Consider the following 17,561-nt stretch of genomic DNA (forward strand, 5'->3'; position numbering starts at 1 on the left):
GCTATTAAATACAGTATATGTATGCACTGGGAGAAATAAAAGCATTCAAATGCTGTGAGTATCTGCTAGTTTTGTATTATTTTGATATAGTTATTAGTTTAAAAGCACATTAAAATAAAAAAACAAAGGTGCATCATGCTATTCCCAAGGTCAGAGCTACATGTAATTAATTGCAATACATCTTTATGACACATTTGCGATTGTATATTACCAGGAACTTATTACAAAACAAAAAAAGATTTTGTTAGCTAGAAAAATGCAGTAGACAGGACAGTACATAACTATCTAGCTCGGTATGTTAATGCTTGCTGACAAAAGTGCAGGCCTGGGTTTAAAAATAAGGAGCTGGTAAGCGTTTGCACATTTAGACTTAGTCACTAAAGCTGTGAACCTCTGGGTTTTATATGGCTAAATTGGTGTAAAATAAATTGGCACAGCCTGTGAGCTCGGTGATGTAATACACACTTCTTTGTTTGCGCTTTCTTTCTCTAGCTTACTGCTCTTATTTGTGGCTTTATAATAAAACTGAGGAACTGTCTACGTGACGATGGCTTCCTGAGACAGCTATACACCATAGGACTGCTCGCTCAGTTTGAAAGTCTGCTGAGTACCTATGGTAAACACAAAGATCTGTCTGTCTGTCTGTCTGTCAGTCTGTCTGTCTGTCTGTCTATCTGTCTATCTCTCTCTCTCTCTCTATATATATATATATATATATATATATATATATATATATATATATATATATATATATATATATATATATATATATATATATATATATAAATATTTTTTTTTTTTTTTTTTTTTTTTTTTTGCATAGTGTCTACACCCCTCACATTATATTTCAGTATACTGTATCTTCTCAAGGGACTAGAAGTGAAACTTGGATATATTTTAGAGTATGACGGACAGCTGTTATCACTTGCGTGCTAGTTTGACAATAATGGCTGCATGTTGAGTTATTTTATTTTAGAGGACAGTAAATCTATACTGCTATACAAGCTGCACATTGACAACTATAGAATAGATCCAAGTTTCATTTCTATTTGTTTCTAATGTGTTGTCCCTTGAGAAGATCTACTAAACTACTACTGGTTGCTGAAATGTCTGGGTTGTACTCACTTTTGTGAGATGCTGTATATATGAGACCTTGTGACCTTCTGATCTTGCGATCTAGTTCATCCCAGAGAATTTCAATAGTATTTAGGTCCATTGTCTGGGCAGGCCATTCCATTATACATAATACACTTTTTTTGGGAACCCCCCCCTAACGACATCTGGTGGCCCCCCAAGATTGTTGACAGTTTGAGAACCACTGCTCTAGGCTGTATGTATGTCCAGTTTACCTATAACTGGTGTAATTTTTAAATCACAGCTAATGACTTTACATCGCTGTGTTGCTACTGAAAACCAATGTTGGGCCCTTCAACACATTTATCCACTGCTCAGTGAATATGCTAGTAATATGTAGGTGCTTTGTAGGAGAGGAACTAGCCATGCTGGAGGACATGAGTGTGGGCATCATGGACTTAAGGAACGTAACATTTAAGGTGACACAGGCCATGTCAACAGCCTCTCCGGACATGCTGCCCGTTATCACAGGGAACCGCGACGGCTTTAACGTGCGAATTCCACTCCCGGGAACCATGTTCGATGCTCTGCCGCGGGAGATTCAGAACGGCATGCTGCTGCGCGTGCAGCCCGTTCACTTTAACGTCGGCATCAACGAGCAGCAAACGCTAGCTGAGAAGTGAGTTCTATAAGACTGTGCTATTATATTTTTTATCGTAGCTGTACCCATATCTTTATCCTTATAGCTTGCATCAACAATCTTATTTCTAATAGCTAAACACTTTTTAGATGTGTCTGTACAATTTTTTACAAGGATTCTTTGTTGTGTGTTCAGGTTTGGGGACACGTCCTTGCAGGAGATTGTTAATTCTGAGAGCCTGGGGCGTCTGAATTCCTACTATGAGCAGTTCAAGGAGGTGTTACCAGATGACTGTAAGTCACCATGCATTCTTCATCTCCTCATCCCTCTACATTTTTAAGAGCAATAAGGAGTTAATTTGTATACTCTCCAATGAGACCTCTTCTCTTCCTTTTCTTTTCTCTTCTCTTCTGTCTTCTCATCTCCTTTTCTCTCCTGTCTTTCTTCCTCCCAGGCCTCCCTCGTTCACGAAGTCAGACGTGTCTTCCCGAACTATTGCGCTTCCTTGGTCAAAATGTCCATGCCAGGAAAAACAAGAATGTTGACATCCTTTGGCAGGCTGCAGAGGTACATTACGCTGCTGTTTGTCTATTTGTTTTTAACATCTCCCACTTGTATTGTTGTTGGGAATTACTACACATTTGTCACATTTCTAAATAAGGAGCTCTTTGCAGTCCCAGAACTGCTCATCTTTTCCCTATTGGGCATTTGAGCAAAGCAAACTGCTTCAGGCGTTCAGTACAATGACTGAGCCTGTGTCTAAACTCAGCCATCGGATTCTACTGTACGATTGTATAATGTAATATAAATTTTTTTTTTAAAGATGAAAAGTATTTTTTTTTATATATTGCTGCATGCACTTGCAATACTGTATGTTTGTTATAATGAACAAGTTGTTTGTTTTATTAGAAAAGTAATCAGTATATATTTGTTCTAGCTCTTTTACTTTTTATTTTTAGAACGGCTTTTCATTTTTGGTAGTTACATTACTGGGGATAACTAAATGTACAGTATATTGACAAAGCTTTAGGGACATCTGTCTTTTCAAGCCATATATGGTTTTTGGAGGCACATAATTGTATAGGATGTCTTCCCTCCACTTGATTTAGGAGAACCAAACCTGTTTCAGCATCACGGTGTCCTTGGACATGAAGCCAACTCCATTAAGATATGCTTTACATGGTCTGGAGTAAATATTGAGTGACCTTCTATTGTGTTTTGATCACAAACTCTGTTGGCATGACATTTTATGGGATGAATTGGAATGCTGACTGCACCCCCAGGTCTCCTAACTCTACATCAGTACCTGACATTACTAACACCCCTGACACCAAATCAAATGGAGGTTATTATAACAGCAAATGAGGACTAAAAGTGAAATGCACATAGAATTGTGTGGTCAGGTGTCCACAAAGCTTTGTCCATCGATCATCAATTTTGTATATCTTTGCTGTAAAAGCAAACGCTGGGTTTGATATTTGATGATATATCAATTGGCAACAAGAAACTCCATAACGCTCAACCAAGCACACACCAGATTGTATATAACTTAGCTATATTACACTGGATTGTATCTGGAGTAAGTTTTTCTTTTCGTTCCGGGTTCAGATTTGCAGACGGCTAAACGGCGTCCGTTTTACAAGCTGTAAGAGCGCGAAGGACCGCACAGCCATGTCTGTGACGCTGGAGCAGTGTCTGATTCTCCAGCATGAACATGGCATGGCACCACAGGTCTTCACTCAGGCCCTCGACTGCATGCGGAGGTAGGACGCCACAAAACTGCCTGTCTAAAAAAATTAAGGTTTTAATGCCACTCACATGAGTGTTTCCATATACAGGAGGGTCAAAATGTCTGAGTCCACTACAATCACCCTTTCAATTAATTTGCAATAGACATGTACCATTGCTGTAAGTATCCTGGCACAATTGCACAGCAGCATGAACAGAGAGAAAAGAAAGACACTAACCAGTCTGAAGTAATGCAATATCACCAGATCCCATCAAAGAACACAATCTCATGTGTTCAATCTTATGAGAGGATAAAGATGACTACATAGTCTTCCTCTTAATGTAAATTCATACTTGCTGACATTTCTTAGTCTGTATTAAAGCATTTAAGTAGTTTATTATCTGCTCTTCATAATTATATTACATTACATCAGTGGTGGGCCATGTATTTGGTACCTGGGCCTTCAGTGGGAACTTACCCAACTTAATCCACCTCTTAATACCACCACTATCACGTCGCAATTATAGAAACCATCAATACTATGCAAAAACGCGGTATAGCAACACGTGGCATTACAGAGAGAGAGAGGCGTTTCGCATATGGAGGGTGAATACCATTTTACTAAAGCAAGAAACCCAGTTAAGACTCCAAACCTCTACACTACCACCGCAACTGTGCACCTACATCATCTGGAGCAGTTCTTAATCAATATTTGTTAAATAACATGACAAAAACATGACATTTTTTTATAAAATACAAACTACACACCAGAGATGCAGACTCATAATTTGCACTGCTCCTCAGAGGCTTTAATCCAGTAGTACTGCTCGTATTCACTGGTCTGAGGTTGGCCGACCTCCTCACGATGTCTAGCTTTTCTTGGAAATTAATTTTTATGTATGTCCAAAACCAAATCAATTTCTCCTCCTCTGTAGGCATAAAAAAGTCTAACTCAGATGTGGTCATGTGTGCAGCACGCTACAGACATGCTTTGCCAGTCGAACTTGGCTGTAACGGTTTCTCTTTGACCAACCAATCAGTGGATGGAAAAATGCTGATGCTCTTCTGGGCCAGCTAGCTGAAATCTGATTGGTTAAAGAAACAGAGCTATTTATTAAGGAGACTAGGGTAAAAAGGCCAGCAGTACAAACAATGAAGGCCCTGGGCAGAGTATATTGATATGGCAGCACATAGAGGCTGGAATCTGATTGGATAAAAAATCTAACATCCTCATACACGCACTGGAAGCAGTGCAGCCAAGAGAAACACTACAAAATGAAGAGAATAAACTGTTGGGAATAAATTAATATAATTTCATGGAACAAATATTCAAAATTATGTAAATGTAGGTCAGTGCATCTGATTGTGTTAAGGCCAGCAGAGAAGGCCTTGCTGGCCCTGACGGCCCACCACTGCATTATATATTACATATTATATAAACAAGATATAAGAAAGCAGCAAAGCAGAGCTTTCAGTTATCTTGTTGGAATAGCTAATAGATTTATTCATCCCTGATTTAAGTGTAAAAAAAAAAAACGGAGTGTAGAAAGACCAAGTTTTATAAACTACACTATATGGACAAAAATATTGGGACATCGACAAGTGTGGTTCTTCCAACTTTGTGTGTGTGTGTGTGTGTGTGTGTGTGTGTGTGTGTGTGTGTGTGTGTGTGTGTGTGTGTGTGTGTGTGTGTGTGTGTGTGTGTGTGTGTGTGTGTGTGTGTGTGTGTGTGTGTGTGTGTGTGTGTGTAAAGATGGTTCAGACTTTTAGACCCTGCTGTATTTCTCTGTTAGTTTATTTTGTAAACTTTGCTCAAAGATATCATAATAATTTCCCCAAAGCGCCATCATGCCTGTACATCCCTGCTTCTGAATTTTGCTGCTGCTGCTGCTTTTGTTGTTGTTGCCTTTTTATGGTCCAGGCATAATCTCCATCAGCCATCTCTCCCCCCTTTCTCTCACTCCTATTGATCCACCCTCATGCTCTTTGCTTGCTGAACAGATCAAAAGCGAAAGCTGAGCCAGTAAACAAAATGATATCATGTCAGAAGGGTAAAGAACAGACGTTCAGAGAGGACAGCTAGCATTTAATTCAGCATGTATAGGTGGAATGGCTTCATCACAAATCTTCATCTCTGCCCTTCACTTTTATCCCCTTCTTGGCTCCTCTCTGAAGTGTAGCAAAGATCAGCATGATTTTCAAACGGTCATGGATTTTTCAGAAGAAGCAGACAAGAAACGGGATGGTTGTTTTGTTATATAACTCGTGTGGGCTCACCTGGCGATGAGTCTTGCGTAAAAAAAAAAAAAAAGGCTTTGCACAAAGTTCATCATTGTGTGCGAGTGTGTTTTGCTCCAGTGCATGGGAAAACACACTCGCCACACATTCCCTCTACTCCTCCATAGCTCTCAATGCCTGGGTGGCTCTGTAGCTGCACTTTGGTTATTTGGTCATGTTACATACTTGTGGCACTGCAGTGGATGAAAAGAGGGATGTTGCCTGTGTTTAATGGCTGCATTAGCAATAAGGAACTGTTGCATGCTCCAGCTTGCAAAGCCCGAAGCTGTTTGAAAAAACTACAGGAAATGTTTTCTGGTAATTGGGCCTTTCTTTGTATACTCTCAGAAATAAAAGTACCACCAATTTGTCCTTTTTTTGTTCTTTGTTGCTTGGGTGGTACTATCAAGGGGACACATTTTGTACTTGAATGGTTTTTTTTGTTTGTTTTTTGATGGTGCAATAATCAGCTTTAGTGCTCTTTTAAGTGCCCCATTGCAGGTGTAATGAACAAGATTGAGTGTGTTGTTGCAGTGACACCTGTGTCATGTGGCGAGATTTATTAGGCAGCAGATAAACAGACTTTTCTCAAAGTCTGTACTTTTACAAAGGGCAAAATAAGATGCACGATGCATGTCTTGCTTCTAAATAACACCACATACATTCAGAGGTTTTATGTTTTATGTTAGGAGTCCATGCCTTGACATGTCAGAGCAGATTTGGTAGCACTAGGAAGACCTGCACTATATTAGACAAGTGGTTTTATTATTTATAAATCATAAAACTAAATAATTAAAAAAAATTATATATATATATATATACAGTACAGACCAAAGGTTTGGACACACCTTCTCATTTAAAGAGTTTTCTTTATTTTCATGACTATGAAAATTGTAGATTCACACTGAAGGCATCAAAACTATGAATTAACACATGGAATTATATATGGAATTATATACATAACAAAAAAGTGTGAAACAACTGAAAATATGTCATATTGTAGGTTCTTCAAAATAGCCACCTTTTGCTTAGATTACTGCTTTGCACACTCTTGGCATTCTCTTGATGCCTACTTTGAAGAACCTACAATATGACACTTTTTTGTTATGTATATAATTCCACATGTGTTAATTCATAGTTTTGATGCCTTCAGTGTGACACTACAATTTTCATATTCATGAAAATAAAGAAAACTCTTTGAATGAAAAGGTGTGTCCAAACTTTTGGTCTGTACTGTGTGTATGTATATATATATATATATATATATGTGTATGTGTATGTGTATGTGTGTGTGTGTGTGTGTGTGTGTGTGTGTGTGTGTGTGTGTGTGTGTGTGTGTGTGTGTATATGTATGTACAGTGAGGAAGTTCTCCCACTTAGAAATCATGGAGGGGTCTGAAATTGTCATCGTAGGTGCATGTCCACTGTGAGAGACATAATCTAAAAAAAAAATCCAGAAATCACAATGTATGATTTTTTTTACTATTTATTAGTATGATACAGCTGCAAATAAGTATTTGAACACCTGAGAAAGTCAATGTTAATATTTGGTACAGTAGCCTTTGTTTGCAATTACAGAGGTCAAACGTTTCCTGTAGTTTTTCACCAGGTTTGCACACACTGCAGGAGGGATTTTGGCCCACTCCTCCACACAGATCTTCTCTAGATCAGTCAGGTTTCTGGCCTGTCGCTGAGAAACACGGAGTTTGAGCTCCCTCCAAAGATTCTCTATTGGGTTTAGGTCTGGAGACTGGCTAGGCCACACCAAAACCTTGATATGCTTCTTACAGAGCCACTCCTTGGTTATCCTGGCTGTGTGCTTCGGGTCATTGTCATGTTGGAAGACCCAGCCTCGACCCATCTTCAATGCTCTAACTGAGGGAAGGAGGTTGTTCCCCAAAATCTCTCAATACATGGCCCCGGTTATCCTCTCCTTAATACAGTGCAGTCGCCCTGTATCATGTGCAGAAAAACACCCCCAAAGCATGATGCTACCACCCCCATGCTTCACAGTAGGGATGGTGTTCTTGGGATGGTACTCATCATTCTTTTTCCTCCAAACACGTTTAGTGGAATTATGACCCAAAAGTTATATTTTGGTCTCATCTGACCACATGACTTTCTCCCATGACTCCTCTGGATCATCCAAATGGTCATTGGCAAACTTAAAACGTGCCTGGGCATGTGCTGGTTTAAGAAGGGGAACCGTGCCATGCATGATTTCAAACCATGACGTCTTAGTGTATTACCAACAGTAACCTTGGACACGGTGGTCCCAGCTCTTTTCAGGTCATTGACCAGCTCCTCCCATGTAGTTCTGGGCTGATTTCTCACCTTCCTTAGGATCATTGAGACCCCACGAGGTGAGATCTTGCATGGAGCCCCAGTCCGAGGGAGATTGACAGTCATGTTTAGCTTCTTCCATTTTCTAATGATTGCTCCAACAAATTGTGATTTCTGGATTTTTTTTTTTTTTAGATTATGTCTCTCACAGTGGACATGCACCTACGATGACAATTTCAGACCCCTTCATGATTTCTAAGTGGGAGAACTTGCAAAATAGCAGGGTGTTCAAATACTTATTTTCCTCACTGTATATATGTATGTGTGTATATATATGTGTATATGTATATATACGTGTGTGTGTGTGTGTGTGTATGTGTGTGTGTATATATATATATATATATATATATATATATATATATATATAAGTGCAGTTAATGCTCTGTTTCATATACTATAAATAGATTATTTAAGCTGCACAGAAATTCGTACGACCTCAGCAACAAGGCAAAGTACAGATTGGTATTTTTATTTCTGAGAGTGTACACACTGGTGAAGCCAAAAATTGTTCTTAATTTACTCTTCCTTGCTTTCTTTCTCTCTCCATCCTGTTTTTTGTGCATCGTCTGTTTTTCGGTTGGTTTTACTTTTGTTTCTGTTTTCCCTTTATTCTTTTTTTCTTTTTTGTACAACCATATATTTTATTTCTGTATACCTTACAATCTTTATTTTTATTTCTTGTTTTGATTCTATATCTGGTTTTTCGTCTTTCATCTTCATCAATGTCGGTCTCGCTACGGTTATTTCGTTCAAAACCCTCCTGTGTCCGTAAACATGGCCCCTTCACTGTACCGCTCGACCTCTCAATCACCTACCCCTTGACTGCAGCGTTGGCACCCGTGAGGGCGTGACACAGAAGAACCTGAGCGGCGTCTTGCCCGTGCGGGAGTTAAGGCTAGAGCCTAATCTGCTGTACTCTTTGCCTCTGCTCGCTCTCAGCCCCAACCTGCTCGTCGTGTGGCTCTTCCTCAGCGTCGCCTACCTGCTGGCCAAACTCCGTTGCAGCTGAGCCACAAAACTCCCCCAGCTCGTCTTTTTTTCTCTCGTTCGATCTTCTTGCTTCCTTCTTTCTCTCTTTTCTCCCCTCCCTTTAATCTGTCATTTTGTTTTGATGCTGAGGAATTTTCTTTTTCTTTTTTTGATATCTTCTTCTTTTGCTTGCTTTACTCACTCTCTTTTCATGTTTCCTCTCTTCTATTCTACACTTTATTAATTCATTTATTTTATTTATTGATTTATTAATTTAGTTGCTTTGTTATTCTACCTTTTAACATTTGCTTATCTTTCTTTTTGCTTTTGCAAACTTTTCCTTTTGTTCCTTTTCTCTGATTGGCTGATTGTGTTAAGAAGGCGGGATACCCCCCACCCCCACACACAGCTCTACCCCTGTATTCAGTGGCTGCACATCCCGTGTGAATGTAAAGGTCTATCTATCCTAAGCAATGCGTTTCTGCCTTACTTCCTCAAGTCACAAAAAAAAAAAAAAAGGGGTATGAACCCCAAGATTTGTAACATATATATGTATATGTATAAGATAATCACAGAATAATTTGTGTTTGTTCTTTTTCTTGCACCTGCTCCAAATATGCTGGTTATAAAGACTATAGACAATAGAGAACGGCTTTCTTAACCAAGTGAATTTTTTTCCCTCAGTAACTTTGTGGTTGAATTTTTACGTCTTCCATGTGTTTTTATCGAAAATGCAAAAGCTAACGGCTTGGCCACAGCTTAATCGACTATCTACACAAAGCCAGTGCACTTTTTACAAAGACGTTTTCGCGCCAGGTGAATCTCGTTGTACGTTAGCGCAGGGGTAAAAGTAAAGTATTAATTATGCAGTAAATAGAGCGCCGTATTTTTTAAGACAATACATTTTTTTTTATTGTTATTAGCCACTAATTTGTGCAATACGCCCATGTGTTCATTAGAGCTCAGTTTCAGTAGGTTTCACGGGTTTCGTCTGAATCCGTCTGTACATTTCTGGGTCCTGTTTTAGATTAAATTAAACCTGTTGCTTTAGATGTTAAGGCAAATTATGCAGGAATCAGAAGCAGAATGTTAATACTAGTGCCAAATATTGAACTAATTATGTTGCTTTCTTTGTGCCATAATAATAATAATAATAATAATAATAATAATAATAATAATAATAATATTCAGGTCCTAAAGCTTCAGAGCTCTTCCTGGGTTTCCCCAGCTTGATTACCTTACAAAAATCTATTTTTGCTATAATTATATTTATTTATTTAGCAGCCATTTTTACCCTAGGAGGGATAAGAGCCAGTTTAAAGGGGCTTCCTGGCTTTTTTTTTCCCTCCTGCAATTTGAATTCACAACCTTCACGAGCACAGAAGGTTAACATGTGAGCTTCCTGTAGCCCTGTATATCATGAGTATTTGTTTAGACATGCCAATAAATGTGACTCTCTCTCCTTCGTGTATCTGAGATCTGGTTTCGACCTGTATTTTTTGCACGCTACACAAATCGGGATGCATCAATAATGCTTTTTTCTTTTCCGCAAGACAGAAAGTGTATATGATTCGTCCATAATAATATTAAAACAAGTAACCGACTTGGTATTAGGCAATCAGGGGCGTACTTTGTTTATTTTAAATGCTAAAGGGTGGTGCATGCTGGGATTTTTTATGCACTCTTTTTTCATGGGCGGTCGAGATAAGACATAGAGCACCCTCTATTTTTCCATGAAATACATGATCCTTAATAGCCCTGGGTCTTGAGCCAGAGAATGTTATTGGACCAAAACTTGATAGCAGTATTGATATGTTCCTAGACATCAGTGTCGGGTCAGTGTTTCTTCATAATACGAAAAAAAAAACAGGCTACTTTTTCATCTGACCCAAGAAATAAAATCGACTGCTCTGAAATCAAATTCCCCATTTGGGAATCCGATTGCACCGTTAAAAGCCTATGTTTAAAAATATGCTTGTCGTATTTCTCATAGCGGCTATTTATACGCTCAGCGAGAGAATCTGAGTCAGTAGGTCCGATTAATCCTCAGAAGAGTTTGTTATATGGAACGATATATAAAGGAATAAAGGTATATAAATTGATGTTTCTTAGGTTAGATGGGTTCTGGATACTTAGGATTAGCTTTAGGTGAGATAAGACGTCCTAGGCTGCAGGACATCGAGGTTTTAAGTCATTGAATAGTTTTTGATTTGAGATTTTTCTTAAAGAAATCTTTTTTTTATGTGATGCATGACTTTGCAGAGCTGTGTCTGTCAGCATGAATTTACACTGCCTCGGTTTCCTGGTTTGAAGACAAGTTTTTGTGTGCGTATTGTTATATATTTCCATGCTTCAGAATGAATAATGAATTTGTGTTTTGCTCAGGGGAGGATTACTCTTGCACAAAGTGACAAAAACGATCATTTTGTTTGTACGCGCATGACGTTTTCAGCAATGACGTAACATTTTAACTGAGATTATTCCCAAGTCTATGATAAATAGCCTATGAAATTCCATGGCAAATGTGTGATGCATTAAAGCGACATTTTAGCCCTGGATTTGGGACAGATCTTATGAGTCCCCACTCATAACTCTAGTTATAATAATGTTTCTTTCCATAATATCCTGTTGAAAAAAAATGTGCATAAAGACAGTACGACATAGCAAACAGAGGTGAAAAGTGTAGATAAAAATTATATTTGAGTAAAAGTATAGCTTCATTATTGCAAACCTTACTCCATTACAAGTTTAAAGTTACCAATTCCAATATGACTGGAATAAAAGTCTGAGTATCTGATTTTTACATTAGTTATTTATTCATATCGAACATAGGCTCAAAGATGAACTAGTCCTCAACACCAAGACATATGTTAGTGAAAAGCCAAAGAGGAGTTGGTTAAAAAAAATTTAAATAAAAAATAAATTTCAAATTATATACCTCAACACTGCAAGTAATAAAACAATCTTTCAAAAATGTACCTTCAATAAACAAATAAAATTAAAGTATCATGTCACAAAGTAGTAAAACAATATTGTGAACAATTGACAAATAAAATTTAAGTAAATCATTTTAGATACAGTAAAACTTTTGTCATTTGATGCCCCTCTCAGTCTCAGAGAGGGGCAATATTTTTATTCAACTTCAAACAAAAACTGTTTCTCAAATTTCTGGGGGAATTATTGTATCTCTTTTTGGATTAAAAATGAGTCTAGCAGTGCTAAATATCTGCTCACAAGCAGCAGATGCGGGTAGGGGATTGTTTAGCCTTATTGACAACTTCAACAGAGGTACAAAATGTAATCGGTGACTGTCAAGTAAAATATAGTGGAGTAAAAAAGTACCAGTTTCGAATCATAAATGAAGTTGAATAGTGGGTAAAAGTTGCTTATACATTTAAAACTCAGTAAAAGTAGAAAGTAACAAAGTATGTTTGCTCAAAAACAGATGGTCCCCTAATTACGATTTTTTTCCGATCTAACAACAGCGATACGACAAAATTTTACAAATATAAAAAATTTCACGCAACAGGCAGCAGCGTACGATGTACGATACGTCGGATGCGCAGCTGGGATGAGCGTACCTCTCACAATGTGGGATGCCAGTCTCTCAGTTTTAGATCTCAGTGTATTCTTTTCTGTTTCAAACAACAATTTTTGTGATAAAAGCATAACTTAAAACTGCCCAAGTATGTCTCCTTCTGGTAGTGAAAAAAATAAGAGGAAAGCCATCAGTTTGGAGCAAAAAATTAAAATTATAACTCAAGCATGAAGCAGGAAAGGCTGTCACAGTCATAGCACCATCTTCGATAGTGTCGTCATAACGTATCTCCATCGTAAGTAGAGGACTACCTTTACTTTACACCACTGGTAGCTGATACAGTTCTCAGTACTGAGCTAGTACAGACAGCTAGCTTTGCTAATCTGGCAATAAAGAAAAGCATGTAACATTTAAATAATCTTTTTTTGTTTTATTAGGGCTTTTTTTGTATTTATGCTTAACTAGTTAAGCTAGTTCAGAATGCTGACTGCACCCGAGGCCTCCTTACCCTCCATCAGTACCTGATTTTAATAACACCTTGTGTCTGACAGAAAAGTGGAGCATCGTATGCATCCATCAACAACAGGAGCAGTTTTGCCACTTTTAACTTTAACTCTTACATGCAGTTTGTTCCCTGTCATGATGTGAACTCGTGATTAAATTCATCATATCCTGTCAAAGATTGATTGATTATATGTAGCTAGGACAGATATCCTGCTTCAGAGAGAATCACAGTCTTAATGGGCAGCACACACCTATAATCAACAACAAGGTCGGTCATTACACAGCTACAAAATACTAAAGATATGTCATTGGTGAGAATGTCAGAGGATCGAGTGTGTAATAGACTCTTGGGTCCTGCTTGCATTTAGCTTGAGCTTCCTTGCTTAGAGAATGTTTACATTCATATATAAATTTGTATATTATTTAAGTAATTTGCTAAGAAATAAGATATGCTAAACTACCTCTAGACATGTTTAGAACTTCAAGGACATTGGTGAGCAATGCCACTACAGTATGAGATGTGTGTGATAGAATCTAATGACCTTCTGTATTATCTCTGCATTTACAGTGAGGATAGTAGGGGTGTATTAGAATCAGTAGGACTGTTCAGGCTTTTATTTGGTGTTTTGTTATGTGACTGATTTTTCTAAATGAAGCAACTTTCTAAAGCTGGTCCTAATTCTTTTTAATAGATTCACAGGCTATGCTTAGGCTATGTTTTATATGCAGTTGGACAATGTTTAGATTTTTATTTTCTTTCTAAAGGTAGAAAATAAATGATGGACCGTTTGACTTAAATCTTGGCTTTTTGCTATTGATCCGCATCAAAGAGCATTAGCTCAGTCTGCATGTGCTTCCTGCTTTTTTTCTTTCTTGTCCCATTCTGTCAGCTCTTTTCTAGTCCCTGCCATCATTTTGACTTCCTTTCTTCTAAATGTTGTCATACATCTGTGCTTCCTTGATTGATCATGGGTTTCCTTTGCTCACAATCTCTAAACATGGCCCTGTATTGTTTTGGTTCTTTTTTGTGTTTGTGCTTTTTTTTTTTTTTTTTTTTTGTCGTGTTTTAATTCCATTTGCTTTCATTACCCCCCTCCCACCACCACCCCACCCCCTACCAGTGAGGGTTGCCGGCGTGAAAACACAGTGAAGAACGTGGGATGCCGCAAGTACGCGTTCAACTCTCTCCAGCTCAAGGCTTTCCCTAAGCATTACCGCCCTCCTGAGGGGACATTTGGAAAAGTGGAGACATGAACATCAATCCCGGGCTTGTGCCAAAAAAAAAAAAAAAAACACAAACAGAATGAGCGCGATTAATCCGAAGTGGATGAGTACATCATAGACAAATCACTGTGTAGCTGATATGTAAAGTATGCTGTAGTCAATTTAGATGTCACACTGATGGTTTGTGGGCATCACTCATAGCGAGTCACATGGTTCAGATCCCACCTTTTTTTGGATTATAGCATTGCCAAAATCAGTGGTTAGCCGTGTAGTGTCTTTCCATATGTAAATATGAATAATATTAAGTACTTCGTACAAAATTTAGAGCTACAGCGACCCAGAGAGAAATTTGTGCATGTACTTGGGAGCCTGGGAAAACCCTTCACATAGTGACTTTTTTTGTAAGTATTTAAAGTTTGGACAACTACAATCTTTCCTGATTTGTCAACTATAAAAAAAAAAAAAAAAAAGAAGAAAAGATTGTTCTCTGCCATCACGACAGTGTCATTTAGATTGGTTAAAGCTTCGTTCCCAACAGAGACCCTTCATTCTCAGTGCGAGGTGCTGAAAATATATAGTCCAGCAACTTGAAAAAGTCACGTGTAACTTTAAATATGGAGTAACTTAAGGCCTCGATAGCCGGGAGTGAGGACCGCAGAACACACGTGATATCTTTTCCGATTTCTTCCCATAAAGCAAAATTTGAGTTCGGTTCGCATCAACACCCGCTCATGAAAAACTAATATTGGAGAATTCATAGTGAAGCGACTGACGAGCTGCTAAATCTATACCTTGTTTTGGTTTGTAACCAGACATCTTGCTATTCTTAGTGTGGGGAAGCTTTTTAGCAATGAAAACAACCTAAGGCAGTCATGTTCATTAAACTTGCTCTTTATCTAGCTCTCATGATATCTGCAGGCAGAAACCACATAGTTTTCATTAAAAGTATTCGTTTTCTTAAACCAAAGGTGACACAGCATGTTATAAGATTTTAAAAGAAGGGTTTTTTGTTTAGTTTTTTTATAATTGTGGGCTATAATTTTGTCACATCACTATTTGATGGGCTTTCCCAGACCACCACGCGTTATACATTTCCATTACAAACAAATATTATCTCGTTGTGAAATCTATATATACACTGTTTAAAAGTTCATATCTATTCACACACGATTTACAATTCATTCCTCAGTAACCTTGTTTGAATAAAGTTCTTGATAATGGACTGAACTTCGTTACAAGTTGTGTTACAATTAGTCACATTGAATAGGCCTTTACTTATTTGTAGTGCGCTTTCTCAAAATCTAAATCAAACACACACTTTCTACTTCCTGTTTTGCTCAACTTGGCCATTGCTAAATGTGCAAACAAACACATGCATACTCCAGTGCTGTTTTTTACTTTAATTCAAGTTCCTGGGCATAAGAATTTAAATGAAAAAACTACTGGACAGAAAAAGACCAAGATTGAAAAACCCTCCCGTTCCACCATTTCTTATTTTGACTGCAGTGACGTGTTCGGGTGAAATCGCTAAAAACATGGACATTCGTTATATGTGTCTAAAAGGTTGAATTATGATAATGATTGAAATGAAGTAAAATTCAACACTGCGTTCACAAAAACATTCAACTGTTAAATGCAGCCAACATTGAATACCACAATACTGACCTCTTTTTATGTTTAGCTGCAAGACTTAAAAGAAGAAGCGATCATACTAAGCGACTTTATCGATTTCTTCTATTCTTGCTAATTTCATAAAAAATGATTTATTATTAGGGGTGTTAAAAGATTCAGATTTTGCCATTTTGGACATTAATTTTGCCCAGAAGTGTCACTCACTGATTACAACTAGATTAATAAAAAATAGCATAAAGTACATAATTGGACCTTAAGGAACCATAATACCCAAGGTTTTTATAAAATACACCCCATACAATCTTTAAGTACCAGGTTAAAATGTATATGGGTTCATAATTTATAATACTAAAGACACAAAAAGTTTAATTTGAATTCATTGAGTCAGGGAGATTCAGTGGCCTCTTCTGTGTTATCACTGATCATGACATCCACACACATCCATACATATAATACATTTGTCTTATGCATACAATAAATGTCTTTTATTTATAGCTAGGTTTATGAAGTGTTCTTATTTGAAATCATTCATATTTATGAGGTGCATTATGTTGATTTAAGAAGTAAGAAATTAACTTGCAAGAATGATCCTTGTCTCCAGACCCCAGAAATACATTCATTTCATCATATTTTGAAAATATCATAGTCATTATATGTAGCGCTGCTGCAACTATATCCATAATCCATGCAGTGTATTCAGATATCATATCATAAAATGTCTCATTCACATCTGCAAAAGCCTTTATAAAGAGCGCAAGTCTTTTTGTCCGGTACCACGTTACCGTATCAACCTCAGCTGGCAGCTGGCAGCCTGACTGTAAAATGCAAGTTCAGCATTGCCGCATTCCTTATTTTCTTCATTTTACTTGACACATTTTTTTATTTATACTTTTTGTATCATTGCCTGTTGGTGTATTCGTCTTAATTTGACACAATAATGGTTTTGACTATAGTTTATAAAACCCTAATGTGTAATAAAAGATTGTTTCCCAGATGTTTGAACTTGATTTGTATTTATTCCTGTTTTACTTCTTGTATCTTTTATTACGCTGATTTACTTAAATGTACGATATCTATAATGAGCTGTACAATAAGCTGTCATCAATATATGATGCCATTAAAAAGAGAATCATCAGACATAATCAGCCTCATTTTTTTGCTTTTTGTTTGTGTGCTTTCAAGAAAAATATTCCAAGAAAAACTGTGGATATGCGACTGTGATCCGATTTACAACAATGTGTTCTGTCTTCGAATCTCTGACATACACAATATGAGCAAACGTTTTCTTCCCCCAAACTTTAACCACAAAGTTGGAGACACACAATTGTATATGTATATTGTATATGTCTTAAATTGAGATAGCATTAAATTTTTCCTTCAGAAACCTGTTCTAGCATGACAATGTCCCTGCGCACAAAGCTAGCTCCATTAAAATGCTGAAATCATCCCTACTGAGCATTTTCATCACTTTGGGATAAATCGACATCCTAAATCTAGTGGAACATCTTCCCAAGAGAGTGGAGGCTTTGGGGACTAAATGTACAATGGGATGTTTAAAAAGCGCTCACAAATCATAGGGTCATGTGCCCACAGACTTTGGTTCATATAGTGTATTTAAAATAATGATGACT

The 17,561-nt window shown here is 37.5% G+C and overlaps 1 protein-coding gene across 25 annotated transcripts in view; it reads left to right on the plus strand.

Annotated features, from left to right (window-relative positions):
- Positions 1-17,072, plus strand: part of inpp4ab (inositol polyphosphate-4-phosphatase type I Ab) — a 64,436-nt gene extending 47,364 nt beyond the window's left edge. For 13 of the 25 annotated variants that reach the window (XM_083532058.1, XM_083532071.1, XM_083532057.1 and 10 more), the window contains 6 exons: positions 493-616; positions 1,486-1,753; positions 1,910-2,007; positions 2,169-2,281; positions 3,323-3,477; positions 8,892-12,185. In XM_083532058.1, the coding sequence (XP_083388184.1) occupies positions 493-616; positions 1,486-1,753; positions 1,910-2,007; positions 2,169-2,281; positions 3,323-3,477; positions 8,892-9,072 (939 nt within the window). In that variant the 3' untranslated portion in view covers positions 9,073-12,185. Of the gene's footprint in view, positions 1-492; positions 617-1,485; positions 1,754-1,909; positions 2,008-2,168; positions 2,282-3,322; positions 3,478-8,891; positions 12,186-14,195 lie in introns of those variants that run through there. The other 12 variants (XM_083532063.1, XM_083532072.1, XM_083532053.1 and 9 more) reach the window with 1 other exon arrangement.
- Positions 17,073-17,561: the final 489 nt, after the last annotated feature.

This window comes from Silurus aristotelis (assembly GCF_946808225.1).
Source record: "Silurus aristotelis genome assembly, chromosome: 2".
Lineage (NCBI taxonomy): Eukaryota > Metazoa > Chordata > Actinopteri > Siluriformes > Siluridae > Silurus > Silurus aristotelis.